General features: G+C 39.1%; 1 protein-coding gene across 6 annotated transcripts in view; it reads right to left on the bottom strand.

Annotated features, from left to right (window-relative positions):
- The window catches only part of NSD3 (nuclear receptor binding SET domain protein 3), a 47,070-nt gene that overhangs the window by 12,178 nt on the left and 19,951 nt on the right, over positions 1 to 14,941 (bottom strand). For 3 of the 6 annotated variants that reach the window (XM_075723964.1, XM_075723963.1, XM_075723965.1), the window contains 10 exons: positions 14,291 to 14,391; positions 11,731 to 11,776; positions 10,995 to 11,125; positions 10,299 to 10,427; positions 9,487 to 9,613; positions 8,878 to 9,075; positions 8,098 to 8,268; positions 3,645 to 3,794; positions 1,152 to 1,308; positions 358 to 560 (listed from right to left, as the gene is read on the bottom strand). In XM_075723964.1, coding sequence (XP_075580079.1) covers positions 358 to 560; positions 1,152 to 1,308; positions 3,645 to 3,794; positions 8,098 to 8,268; positions 8,878 to 9,075; positions 9,487 to 9,613; positions 10,299 to 10,427; positions 10,995 to 11,125; positions 11,731 to 11,776; positions 14,291 to 14,391 — 1,413 coding nt within the window. Of the gene's footprint in view, positions 1 to 357; positions 561 to 1,151; positions 1,309 to 3,644; positions 3,795 to 5,157; positions 5,289 to 8,097; positions 8,269 to 8,877; positions 9,076 to 9,486; positions 9,614 to 10,298; positions 10,428 to 10,994; positions 11,126 to 11,730; positions 11,777 to 14,290; positions 14,392 to 14,941 lie in introns of those variants that run through there. The other 3 variants (XM_075723966.1, XM_075723968.1, XM_075723969.1) reach the window with 3 other exon arrangements.

The raw sequence follows: 14,941 nt of genomic DNA, 5'->3' as shown, positions 1-14,941 counted from the left end.
TATAAACAAAAACACAAGCTGAAAATGAGTTACTGCAGTATATCATGAATCTATCATCAGGTACTTTTCAGTAGGTACGGAGATACCAAACAATGATCCCATGCAGCAGAGCCCAAGCTCCATCTTAACATTTCCCCGTTTGTGGAAGAATTGAACTTGCCCACAACAATATACAACGAGTAGGCACTTAAAGAAACATTATTTTTATCTGCAGTCAAGGGATCTACATAATGTTTGCAATTTTACGTGAACACAGAACACTAGTCACATAATATTCCCATGCAGGTTAAGTGGTGATGGAGACACAAACACGTGGAATTTTTGTCATAAACCACTATAAACTTTGTTTGATTTTACCTTTCTTGAAGGTCTTGTTAATACTAGTTTGCCCCTCAGCAAAGCTTTTATCTCCTTCAACATAAGGGAAAACTCTGCCCTGGTGTACCCAATAGTAGTCATGTGAACCAAAGAAAAATACTGGGAAGTCCCCGATATCATGTTTGAGGCCCTGTATGTTGAGAGGCACAGACCTGGGATTGCAGATCTCTGCTGGCCACCACCTGAGAAGTAGAAAAAAAAAAAAACAACAGAAGAAGAATATAAGCTCCTTGAACCTCCTCCTTACCTTAGGTTTTGAGTTTGCCTAACTGGATTGAGAAATAAAAGCCAGTTTTCCTTTCTTAAAGAAACAAACTCCTTCCTTAGGCAATCAGGGCTCCCTTTAGCAATACTTGGGAAGCACCATGCAAAAGACAAGAAAAGTTCTTATTCCAGATTTTGGAAAAGCCTTGTAAGAAGATACGTGGCACAAGAGTGGACTTCTAACGTCACCTATAAGTGCTTGTGTTCCTGCAGGTGACTAACAGCAAGCACAAGCTAGGACGTCTTGGTTCTGTAAGACAGCCCCTGGTTTTCCATATCGCTATTACGCTCTACAGAGCAAATGTAAGCGCAATCAAGTATCCATCATTGCCTGGAAAAAGCAGGAGAATGTAATTTAAAGGGCGACATTGATGTCTGACACAAAGTAGATGAATGATTGTGTTTCTACTTCTTGTTTACGAAGACTGAACTGCTTTGAGTTGTATTCCTGTAATTCTATAGTACATTAAAGACATCAAAGCATTAAAAAACAAAAATAGCGAACTCGCCTGTAATTTCCAAGCTTGACCCAAACAATCTGCTTGTAACGTAGCTTCTTGCCAGCTTTACAGTCATTGCAATTCCAGCATCCTTCAGGCATTTCTATGTTGAGACACTCAGGGTGAAAGGAAGCTGGGCAGGATTCACAGCATAACAGTTTTCCACCTTTAAACAAAGAAACCCTGCTTGGTTTATAGAAGTAAGGATTCGCTTCCCCTTGTGCATAGCAATTGACATTCATTTTAAACCATCCATTCTACATTCTCGTTTGCCTCAGAGAAAAAAATGGCAAAAGACAGGATTAAGTCAAACTTAACAATGTTGGTTAAAAAAGACTGCGCGGTGCAATCATCTAATGTGCAAGTTGTGACTCTTAACTGCATCAAAGATCCACAAAAAAGCAGCTGAGTGTTTTTCAAACATGAGGCAAGTTGGCAGGAGAAGCAACATTCCCAAAGGAAGCACTGCATCTGAAAGCAGTGCTGTTAGCTTTTATTTCTTTGGTGACGGCCAAAACTTTGGTTCATTTCTTTGGTGATGGCCAAAACAATGACACATAACCAAATTCTAAGGAAGACGTTTTCAATCAACATTGTTATGACTGAATCCCTCAGCAATCAGTTAGTGCGCATTAAAAAACCCCACAGCCTATAGGTTGATCAATGCTTTTCTGTACCAAGGACATTACAAAAGAATTGTTATAAGTCTGTTTATTCCACAAAAAGTTTACCAGTATGAGCAGAGTACCTAATGAAGAATGAGACACCACACAAGTTGTCCCCATCCCAAAAGTTGCTTTTGCGCACAAAGGAAGTCTTAGCGCAGTGGTTAACATTAATTTCCAACGTTTACATTTATTTGGACAAAAGTTGTTTTGACTGGCTTATATTTTGGCAGATGTATTAAACGTGGGGAGCCACAGCACATCTCTAAGCCACCCTCAGCAAACGAAGCAGCTCATACAATAAGACTTGATACATTACACATATTGTAATATTTTATATATGTACGTATATAAAATATATATACACATTTTTATAGATAAATGATTTTTTAAAAAGTTAACAAGTTTTTGTGTCCCAGATGGAAAATCCGGGAGAGACTTAGGAGTATTTAAAGCAATTTTCCAGCACAATATCAAAAGAAGTGTGAATAGTAACTTTCAAACATTTATCAGAAAATCTTGTCCACCTATAGACTTTCAAAAATGTCATTGCATTAATTGATTGTTGCATGTCACAATAAGCATTCCTTAAACAAATCAGTTGCATGACCAATACTGTATTTCCTCTGCTAAAAACGGTAAAATCCAACCACAGGGATGGATTCGCTCCCCAAACCCATAATAAAATTTTACCTTTTAAAATATTTTTTTTGCAATGTTATTTCAGAGGAAATACAGACCCAGTGTAAATTACTGAAACATTATCCAATATGGTAAGATGCCAAGAGATGCAAAAATCAAACAAAATCAAACACAAAACTTTCAGTGCTAAGCAAGAAAAAAAACCAACACTTTGCTCTCAGGATGCATTAGTAAGATATTGCTCAAGCTAAGCAGAGGGCTCAAAATAATTTTTGTTTTCAGGAATTACAGGAACTACTGAAAGCCATCAATCTAGCAACGTTCAAAATAACCTAACTTCAGAATGGTTAATTGGGCACCGTTTCTGAACACTCTCGGGAAATCAAATTTCTGTGGGGAATAAAATATTACATCTGAGTATTTTATACAGACAACAGTTACCTCCCCACAAGGTATTCTGAGATGCTACAGCACCCCCCGCACCGGAATAGAACGACCTCCCTCTCTGCCCCGGAGCTGCAGGGTTTTCTGCCCAGGACAGAGCATCTCCCGCCTCTCCCGCACGCAGCACTGCTTCAGCAAGCGAGTACCTGTCCCGCGAGGAGGGCAAGGAGCACCGGCTGTCCCAGCTGGCGGAGGTGGAACACGAGGCCCAGGGACTAATGGACACGTACGCAGGCCAAACCTCGCCGCCTTCCCCCTCCGGGCATCCTCTGGGTGGCACAGGACCCACCCGCGTTCAACCCGAAAATCCCTTTCTTCTCTCAGGCTCTGCATAAGCTACCTGAAGGATCTGAAACAGAACACCCCCCCTCTTCTTCCATATATAAAATCGATTTAAGAAGCTGGTTTACGTCATCCTGGTCAGTGCTGAACTGCAACAGTATCTCGCTCTATTAGCCACCTCTTCACATGACTGTGTAAAGAGCTTCCCTCAAGCTGGAGCAGCCTAGGCCGGATACAAAGGGATTTAACCTCTTCCAAGGAGAATTTAGCGACAGTAATTATTTTAAGCCCTTTTGTAATAAAAAAATTGCCAACAACATGAACACACGCTCACAATAATCAATGAGTGAAGTTTACTGAAAAGCAGTAAGTGGTGCTGGACAAGCAGACATTTCTTGTTTGATTCAAAGAGAGAGAAATAATAGAAAAAGCGAAAGTAAATTAAAGAGAAAGAAACTATTTTGGTTACCTTTCTCACATTTCTTTTTGGAAGCTGACGAAGGAGGAGGAATCATAGGTAATTTCATCAACTCAGCACGATTTGATTCATTCAGTAGGTAGTGGGACTTATAGGCATATGAACTGAACAGGGGGTCTGAATGATCCTGCACTACCAACCCTATACGAAACAAACAGAAAGAGATGAGTTGCAATGAAACTACCCATGATTCCATAAAGGAGAAAATAAAATAAATCGAATGAACACCTCTAATGCATTTATGTGTGAATGAAAAAAAGATAAAATGAAGAAAAAGAAAAGTCTGACAGAAAGTTTCTTCACTAAGAAAGAGGTTATGTGTTTGAGAGACTAAATTAAAATGCAACTGGAAAAGCCTATGATGAATAAGCTGCTTCTAAGTGGAATTTCAATTGTGCTTTTACCCTTAATTTATGCATTTATAGAAAAGCACAAGAAAAGCAACCGATTTTATATCTGTGTGAACCACCCTCCCTCCCAAATGAAAAAAGCAAAGCTAATTTGAAGAGCTGGGGGACAACAGTCATTGCATCAAAGTTCATGCTGTTAGTTGGGGCTACAAACCGAAAAAGCAGACGTCGTATACGAGAACTCGCCATCCCACTTACTACAAATCTATCTCTAAGATCTTATCTGTGAAAGTGTTTTGCCTTTATAATTGTGCTGGAAAAAAATAACAAGGGGGCGGTCAGTGATTCTGCAAGGCACCAGAGGGGAAAGAACAGATGAAAGTTCTGCCCTACGCCATTTGTTTTTAAGTAAAGCTCCACCAACCCTGCCCTCCCACAGCTACCAAATTAAACACTTTGGAGCAGTCAAGCACTCTGTTCTCCTATATGCATTTATTTCAAACGATGTGTTTGCATTTCTCTGTCTTTCTCCACCAAGAAGAGTTTTTCCTCATTGCTCCAAAGAGCCAGGCAGCCCAGGCGAGAGCCCCATAGCTACAGATCAGAAGCATTTGGCCAGAAATTCATGGGAAGAGCAGAGCAACCGAGACCCAAAGAAGCAGGAAAGAGGAGCTACCGAGACAGCCGCCAGTTCTTTCCCGTGTGGGACACACACGGAGCTGAGTGCTGTAGGGAAGCTTTTGAACCGGGGCGCCTGAAAACCTGCTGTAAGGAGAATGGCGTCAGCCTACCTGGAAAGCATGTCCTCGGGAGGATTCATAACACACGTATGACCTACACATGCAATTATGTGAACTATAACGTGCTTAATGAAGGATATTTGAGGAAGGTGAATAAGAAGTCTTAAAATATACCGTATTTCAAGTGCCTCGTGATAAGCAAGTTTGTGTATTTTATAGATTGTCTCATATCTACATTTTCTCACTTCAGTAACGTTTTGCATCTAAAGACAAAGTTTCTCCTTCTGGTATCAGCTAGAACTAATTAAGTAACCGTTCTCACATACAGATGCCCAAGTATTTCTAAAGCATTCAGTTCCCCATTTCTTTCTGAGCAGGTACTCTCAGTGCTCCTGCCACAGATGCTGTCCTCACCTTATGTCCCTCATGCTGACCACATATGACTAGACAGGACTCAATTCAACCCATCCGGGGGAGTTTGCTAAATGTAAACCTCGCACAATCTTTCTTCGGTGAAGCACACTGGCTCCTGATTCCAGCTATGCCTAGTAGAAACAAACCCCACAAAAATTTTCTAGAAGAACAAGTACATATAGTTGCTGTAAAATACAGAGGATTCAGTCAGTGGTAGCGGTTTGTAACTTTTCAAGTTCTCATAACTAAGAGTCAGTCAATATACAGGACAGGAAATTCCATCTGCTGGGGTTCAGAGGTTACTTATATTGCCAGAAGAAAAAAAAACCCTACAGACTTCTGTAGTTTCATCTCTGATGAAGCTAGATTCAGGTATAAACAGAATTACTAAAACAATGTCAAATGGGGAAAACAAAAAACAAAACAAAAAAGCATGAAAATTTTCTTCTGCACTTCATTTACTTTTTAGAAATAAATGCAGGTCTGCATCTTCAGCAAGCATAAGACTCCCTTACTGTAATTCAGTTTTGGAATCCTACTCCTAAATTCTGATTTCTGTGCCACGTACGTAAGATGGATGCCAAATAGAAGGTATTCCTTTTCATAAAGCTTTTAGGTTCTACCCAAGAGAAGTAGGAGGCCTCTATTTTACACCTTTGTGTCACAGAGTAAGTAGCCAAAACCTGGAGAAAAAATTCCTGAGGAGGTTCACCTTCATATGGATCTGTAACAAGCTACTGCAGATTTATAATCTAGAGTAGGTTCTTCTATGATATTTGGATCTTAAGTCAGCTTCAAGCATCTGTAGTAGCTTGCCACAGGGTTAATAAAGTACAACTTCAAAGAAAGTTATTTAGCTGTTTTATATCATGCAATGTATTTTGATACTACAGCTTAATGTCGTTTTGAAGTTGGTAGAAAACAAAATATTTAGGATAAATGCAATGGCAGAAGCCTGCCACTGCTTCCCATTCACATCTTAGTACAAACACAGCTTTCATAATTGAGATCAGCAACATTTGCATCAACACAGTTCTCTAATGGCTAAAATCCTATGACCTACCTCATGTATGAGCAGAACAGCAGGACAAGACATCATCCTACCATACAGAATTCTTCACATTAATACTTACAGGGGCAGACTAAAGCCACCGTTGGACCTTGCCAAGAGACATTTCTAATCTGACATTCAAACCAGGAAAGATCCACAGAAACTCTTCTGTCATAAACCTCTATCTGATCCTGGTACCAGACTGACTCCGGACAACTGAGATAAAAACATAAAACCAAAGTGCTGAAAGTATTATGGAACTGCTCTACCTACCACAAAAATTGTTTTTAATGATTCTACTCCAGCTGTAGAAAACAAACAACTTCTTTCTGCGTATTTATGTTGGGCTTTTGGACGTAACTATTGGTTAAATTAATAACGTTGAAGGATAGGTAATCGTTTCTCTCACAGTTAGCATCTGATGCAGAATGCCCCAAAGCATCTATCTGCAAACAGAATGCTGCATCGCACATTTTCAGCTAGCTCCACTTCAAAGACACAGCATCTGGTTTGGTTTTGTTGTTCAGACTGTGCATTTGTATGTGTAATAATACTATCAACCAAGATTAAACACAAAACATGTATAAGGCTACCTAAAAACCTAAAATAAAGAAGCATAAAGACACATACAACGTCAAATTTGTATGTGTACATTTAGGCAATGCTGCTGTGATTCACACCTCGCGTATCCTGTTCTGGGGTGGCCCCAAAATGTTTAAATAAGCCCACAAAAGGAGAAACACCAACCCATGCTGTAAACATCTTTTTATGCATTCGGAGAGGCTTTTCTAAGGCTTGTTCTAAAACTTACTGTTTCTCTCTGAGCTTCTGGATTTTTTATTTATTTTATTTTAAACTCGATTATTTGTGATGGCTCCTAAATTACTTGGAAATGAGGGAAGGGGAAGAAAGGAGAGAGGTAGAAAGGAAATTATTCTGGCACCATCTTTCCCTTCCTATTCAAAGGTCTTTAATTACTACTCTGCTCTTCCAAATTCAAGGCAATCTTTCCCATACTAAGCCTCCAACTGAATGAACACAAGTGAAAACAAGTAACTTAAAGATTCATCTCTCCTTCGTTTCCTTATTAGTGACTTTCAAAGCTGCTGAAAAGAATACATCCAACATAAACTTTAGAAATACTTCCAACCCAAAGCATGCTATGATTCTATTATTCAAACACCTGTGTCACTTTGATTAATCTGAGAAAATAATGGTATTTTTGCATTGTGCAACTAAAGCTACTGATGCACCAAAACTTTTCAACCTGCTGTCTGGCAGAACACTAGTGACAAGAGCCATAAGTAACAAGTGGGAAAAAGGGGAAAAGGGAAAGGACAAAAAAAAGAAAAAAAAAAAGAGAACTTTGGTATATGGAAAATCCTAGCATGAAACTTGTTTATACGGTATTGTAAATGTTTTTCTTTCAAAGTTCTCAAATGTGATGATAGTTAAAAACTAAAATGAATTTTTCTAGTTCATGAGTAAATCCTACCTTTTAGTCTTAAAAATTTAAACAGTTTTAAATTTGTGAGTAGCGAAAGAATCCCCTTCTGCTTAACAGACAGTGAATAATAACACAGCATCCATTCTCAGCTTGCAATGGCTGGAATTGGGGGGCTCAGCATCCACTTTTTCCTACTGGCAACACAAGTAGGCCTTCTGAGTACCTATTGCTGTTTCTGAGTATCAAATATTACAGACCAAAATAGCAAGTGGAAGTCTCATGAGAACTGTTGACCAAAAAAAAAAAAAAAATCACAGGCAGCATTTAAATCCCAGAGAGCCCTAAGGGAGTTTTTCTTTATGAAATACATTATTTTTATCACTAAACTGCACAAGTGACCATAGAAGAACTATAAAACAGGGGAAAAAACAAGTGTGCTCACCTCTTGCACAAACGAAACAAAAGCCTACATTTACAGCTGATGAGGAGTGATTCCTTTTGGAATGGTTACTACAGATGAGAATGTGGGATGACACAAACAAGCTTCCTGCAGCAATACAGCCATCTCCTGAGTGATAGGCAATGGGACATCTGAAACATCTCACCATGCGACCTGTTTAATATAAATGCAGAAAAATGCACCATGTCACCCTGGAGTCAGGATATGGCAGAAGACACCACAGACAGATGCAAGGCTGATCTTTATTCCAATCAGAGTACTAGATTTAAAAGAAAGATTTACATCTTAAAAAAAAAAGTTTTACAAAAGTTAGCTCTGAACTTGCACTTTAAAACTCTGTTAAGAAAACGAAATACATGGTTTTAATCATTCTAAAGTCTACTTTGTTTAAATATTTTGGTTAATTTCTAAAAGGATTCTTTTTTCTTGAAAAATAATTGTTCTAAAGGCCACCACCAACTGGCTTTTAAAAAAAAAAAAAAGAAAAAATTTCCTTGGCCTTGCACTACTAACCCTTGGCTCCCATTAAAGCCAGCAACAAAAGGTGACTTAAGCGTTGCGGGTCCAGGTATACTCAAGACAGCGGACTCAAGCTGCTCGCTGTTTTCCCACCCATGACAGATTGAAGTTAACGACCTCATTAAGAAGGAAACCCTTGTTCCTTGCTGCATGCTGCATTACAGAGGGTAGAGTTATATTCGTTGTTATTGTGATGACGCATTTGTGTTTCTTCCTGCTGTTCAAAGCCAGCTCTGTTCTCACCTTTGCTTGCTTTATGAATATCCTTATCCATGGAGCAGGCAGTACAGCAATGCTGCGGGCAACGAAATCCTCGCGACTCGAACAGAGCAGTGGCAAACTTGCGAACGCAGGCCTCATGATAAAATTTACCGCACGTGTTGACGGAACAGCGCTTCACGTCTTTGCCAGGAAGTTTGCATGAAAAGCACGTATGTTCTCCTTGTGAAAGAAGGAATAAGGAAGCCCAACTGTAACGGCCAATTCTCTGAGATACAGATGATGTTAAAAAAATTCTGAAGCGAACAGTTACACCGGTTTGAGCAACACAGGCTCCTTCCCTTCAAACAGGTAAGTTGGTTACTGTAATTCACACTAACTATGTAATTGCTGTTAACATGGAGTCCCTTATTCTGAGTAAAACCCTAAAGAGTTTATTACTTTTTTTTTTAGCAGGTATTTGCTATGTGGAAAATGAGAATTTGGCCTCAGAGGTTAAAAAAAGGAACAGAATAACCCAAACGCACTCCCAAAACCTGGAAACTTACCATCTCAGTTTGTTCTGAGCAGAACACAGCTCCCCAGCAAAGCGGCAAACCTCTCCCCGTTTTTCAGCCGCGGGAACACACTCACCGTTTTTACACTCGGTGCAGATGAACTTCTCATCGGGCATTGACTTCAGGCCGAGACACTCCATATGAAAGACGCTGCAACACTCGCCCTCGCAGGACACCAGAGACTCGCCAGAGCTCTCGCAGATCTTAAAACAAACAGACAGCTACTCAGAGAACAACGGGTACCTGATATACTTAAATGCAATCACTACCAGATGTTAACAAAGAACAGAAACTGGCTGAAATCTCCTCAGAGCTAAGATAAGGCAGGAGAACTGGCCGACATCCCACGGCAGACCTGATAAGTCTCTGGCTGAAGACAATCCCAGCACTTTCTGTATCTTGCGCTCGGAACAGCGCGAGCCTGGACAGAGATAGCAGAGGCACTGCAGGATCCATCCGGACTCCTTGTTTTCTCACGCACCTGAAGAGCAAGAGCAGCTTGCTCCCTTACTATCAACCAGGAAACCAGCCAGAAGATTCCAGGATCTTCTCTCCAAAAATACTGGAAAATTCTCACTCTGCCCTGTCCTGAAAGACCATCTGAAATCTTCGAATGGAGTAGAAAATGGCATCTACTTTTTCTACGTATGCTAGCGGGCATGGATTAGATACCACTTTCTAGCTTTTGAGCTTTCTAGCATGCAGGAGGGTTTATGAATCATTTTCAGAGCACAAGAACTCCTAAAAACCTTGATATTTTATCCGAGACATCAAATTATGAGACACGGTTAAAACAAAGTAGTGTAATTTGAAAAGTCTGTCGGCTCAAACTAACAGAAATGGATGATACATCTTTAGTATTCATTTCTTTACAGTACAATCATTTACCTGACAAACAGTGTCTTTTTTATTTGTTCCAGTTCCTCTCCTGGATAAGCTAGAGTCTACCGACTGCACATCAGAAGCATCAGCATCGGCAGTAGCTGATGGGCTGTCTGAACGTTTTCCAAAACTACCCTACAAAGAGGAAAAATCCAAGGCACTCAAACAAGACACTTTCAAAGGACAACCACATTCTGAAAAAAATAGTTAAGTCGCCACCGATTAAAAGATCATTCAATATGTGAAGAGATACAAAGGTCCTGGCAAGTTGCTGAACTTCATTACAATGATACAAGGAGTGCTGCCTTCTTGACATATCTTTTACCTGTACAAGCAAAAAACCACAAAGATACCTATTTTACTTTTTCCAGACACCTCTCAATTTTACACCAAAATACAGCGGCATCTCCCAGGTCCTGAAGAATGTAATAACCTTCCAAAAAGCAAACCGAGTTGGTGATCTAAACCAATGTTTTGTCAGACAAAGAACTAGGAAAATTTGTAAAGAAAGACTGTATCTTTTTTTATATCAATACAATGGAGGGGATTAGAACGAAAAAGACTAGGCTTTATTTTTTAGACAATAAAAGACATGAAATTTGTAGAAAATAGTGTTCACATATTCAGCAATATGCAACTGAAAAGCCAGTTATACTGACAGATAAAATGAACAAGTCCCTGTGAGAAACAATATGCCTTTACCTGTAAATCATTAAGTCCTCTTGAATCAGAGTCAGATGTATCTCTGTAAGCTGAGCTAGTCAGTTCTACATCAGTTGAGGCACGACTCCTTTTCTTTAAAGGTTTACAAGAATCTGAAATCTCGCTGGCACCTTAACACAACATACTAAAATTAGTTTTAATATACGTTCTCAACTTTTTGCTTAAAATTAATAAAGGAAAAAGAAAGAGGAGAGACAGCCTGAAACTGTACTTTATTTGCTAGCCTTAATTTTCAGTTTCCAACTTCAATACTAGTTTAATTCTTCCCGAAAAGATAATTAGCTGAAAACCACCTTAGGAAGACCTTTTGACAAACTTCTGAACATGCTGACATAGTGGAGGAAGCGACTACATTGTCTGTGACAGAGGATAAGCCCTTAGGAAATTACCTCTTTGTCATTTATCTTTAAAATATGGCTAGGCAAAGAGGGGTGGTTTTTTTTTTTTGACTAACAAATGTCCAGAAGAAGGACTTCTCTTATGTGCTTACAGCACATTCCCAAACGCTATACTTCCAACTAGCAATGCACAAACAAATGAACAACAACAAAAAAACGCCCAGAAAACCCTCGCAAGAGAAATTAAGATCAGCATCTATGACGCTCATCACCAGAAAGCGTTAAGACCTCTACACTTTACACAGAACGAAAACCATTGCCGAAGTGTGATGAGCCAGGAACTTTATTAATAAAGTTTATTTTTGTATGTAACTCACCTTTCTGCAATCCTGTCTTCACTGCTGTCAGTGGAACCATTTCAACCTGTTTGAATAGGAAAATCCATAGTTAAAACCAGAGGAATTTTTCTCCCTAGTATTAAAAAGAAAACATTTAAGTTTAAGTGATTAGCATCTCTGAACTCAGATGTAGTCTGTCATCCCCTTCTCAGTGTGCGCCTTCTTGTCCTGTTGGATTTAATCCTAGCTGCCTACGCTGAGTACCAGGAGACAAGGCAGCCATACGTTCACTAGCAAGGTCCTTTCCAATCACTCCCTTTGGGCATGAAGATGAGAGGAAAGCTTTCTCCGTGTCCAGCAGGCAGGAGCGGGGTTCGTTTTGGCAGCCAACCCTGATGCTTTTGTAAAACCCCACACCTGTGTAAGCGCAAGCTCCCCTCAACAGGTATGACGCTCGGGTTAGTGAGAGACGTAATGCGCTGCCGTTTACGGCACTTCCACCAAGCATGCACTCTCGAGCTCCTGGGAACAGCCTTCCTCTGTATAGAGCGCTGCAAGGCGCCCAGCGATGGCGAGACGGACTTCGCGCACAGCGTTGCAGAGCTCTATACAGCTGGAAACTCAATGTCAGTACACACTTAAGCAGACCAGTTTACAATCTTGCAAAAGCGGTTCAAGTTCTCGATCCTATACCAGAAGGACAAGTTTAGAAACTGTTCTGCCAATGTACATGTAACACGTGAGAATTTGGCGACTGCATGATAATTATAGAAGGAAGTTGTTGCCTAAAATCCTGTTTTTAAGGTTAAGAATTACAAGTTATTTCTTTACAATGTGGTTACATATGCATGTAGAAACACATTTAGTAAATATTTAAGGATTATTCTATAATTTTTTTAAAAAATATTTTATTTTGTTGTACAATAGGTAAAAACATACAATAGAAGGATTTGTATAGGATACATTTCGTAATACAAATATAAAATCTAAACAATCAATTTTATTTCTCCACTAGTCACTGTAACAGTAGCATTAACATTTTGTTTTTCCCATTAATTGTACTCGTTCCAGTTATAATTTTATACCAAGTTGTTGCAGACTAATTTGGGAATCAGTTGCAAGAAAACTTGACTTTGGGTAACAAATATTGTTGCATAATTGTAAGAAGTTAGTAAGATTTTTTTTTTTTTAATATAACTTAATACATTCAAGGTTATGCGCATTACAGTGCATCTGTGTTTAATTTTTAGTCATACACTTTTCCTGAGAAAAGCACTTTAATGTTCATAGTCTTAGTTAGCTAGATAATATAAGCAAGCAAAGCTAACTGGGATCCATGAAGTTCATATTGTTGGTTCTTATACCTTTGTTAAATTAAGAAACATTTACAAACATAGAATCATAGAATGCTTTGGGTTGGAAGGGACCTTTGGAGATCATCGAGCCCAACCCCCAACATAAAATAACTCATTTGAAAACAGGGAGGCTGCAACACCTCATGACAAGAGGCTTAAGGGACTACGTCAGGTATCTTACGCCCAACATTTAAGTTGCTTTAAAGTTTCAGCAAGAAACTTTCTAGAGTTAAGAGCATTCTTCTGCTGAACACAGATGTAAATGCTATGGCATCAAAAGAAAAATATGGAAAAAAAAAAAAAGGGCGCAACTGGGTCCACTTTCAATCTCTGAAGTGAATGAAGTGCAAAACAAAGCATAAAGGGCAAAGAATAAATTAAAATAAAAGAGATAAAAACAATTTTCCCCCTTCCCATATAAATCTTTAGCCTGACTGTCCCTTTTAAAAAATTCTCACTGGTAAAAGCTATACTATGGAACATTTTATATAAAATTCTCAGGTTTCAAGCGGACAGGCCCTTGAAGAGGGAAAATCAACCATGTAAGGAAAAGAACCAACAACTTTGACAAACTTGTTAAAAAAGTATATTCCGTTTTTAATATTAATGTCCATCCACTGAACTTTCCTACTCATTCCCACGCAGAATTTTTTATAATTTTTTTTTTTTAAAAGCAACAACATTTGTCTGTCTGACATCCAGATTAAAGGAATGCCCTGTACATGTTAGATCTACTTAAGGGGAAAAAAAACGTATATCCCAGAAGATCTGTTTTGCTGATGTCTGCCAACATAAAAGTCTGACTATTCATCTTTAAGTTAAATCATTCTTAAAGTCCATTTTCAAGAGTGGTCAGATTAATCAGTCTAACTTCATTTGAAAAACAAAACCTCAATACAAACCAGCAGCTAAATCAAGAGCAAAAGGAAGGAACCTGGTGGCAATTCCATCAAATAGAAATTACTGAAACAAGATCATTTTGCTCATAGCAGAAATCTCAAAGTAAACATGGCAGGTTCATTAGGAGTCTTGCATCATTGAGTTCCCATTTTCCATAGCCTGACTGATACTGTGAAGATGCCAGTAGCAGAGTCACAGCAATGGTATTGACAAGGGGATTTCATGAAGGATAGTCCAAAACGAAACCCGATGGGGAAAAATGGAGAAAAATAAAAAGGCACCAATATAAGCCACAACATTTATGAATACAATATATTTTAACTCTCTACATGGAGGAAGCCAACCTGCTCCTTTTTGATCTTCTTCTTTGGCACAACTTCAGTGGATTTCTCAGACTCTGAGCGGGTTCGAATCGATCTTCTCTGTTGCTTCTTTTCTACAGAACCTGAAGAAGGAAAAAGGTTTCCATGATATGATTCCTTGTATTTCTGAGGTACAGCAAGATGTTCAACACCAAAACAACAGATAAAGTAACGAAACCAAGACTTTTTCCTCTTTTGAATGTTTTATTTTTAAATTCAGTTCCAAGCTATTTGCCAACTGGTGCTGTGGTTGCAGACAACACGTTCTGATTCCATAGACAGAGAGACCAGCTTCATGAAAAGACACTAGTAACAGAGCGAAACAAAAAGCTGGAATCCAGTTTAGGGCAAACAGATTTTCATAACACACCTCTCAAGCACAGTCTTCACTTTGGTTAATTTTTAACCAAATAGTCCATCTTTGGTGTTTATGGGAAGGTATTCACAATCGACTTCTTCAACTAAAACAAACTAGAAATTCAAGACACAAAACACAGCTTCCAAGTTTTCACTCAAAACACCAGTTCTGTGCCCCTCCTCTGCAGGGGGATAGCCTTCTCTCAGAACTGGCTAACACAAAAACTTAAAGCAAGAACCACGCTATAACACGTGCCATCAACATGAATTCTGAAT

This window comes from Pelecanus crispus, chromosome 21 (assembly GCF_030463565.1).
Source record: "Pelecanus crispus isolate bPelCri1 chromosome 21, bPelCri1.pri, whole genome shotgun sequence".
NCBI lineage: Eukaryota > Metazoa > Chordata > Aves > Pelecaniformes > Pelecanidae > Pelecanus > Pelecanus crispus.
Note: the sequence above shows the minus strand (reverse complement) of the source record. Positions and strands in the feature narration are given on the sequence as shown.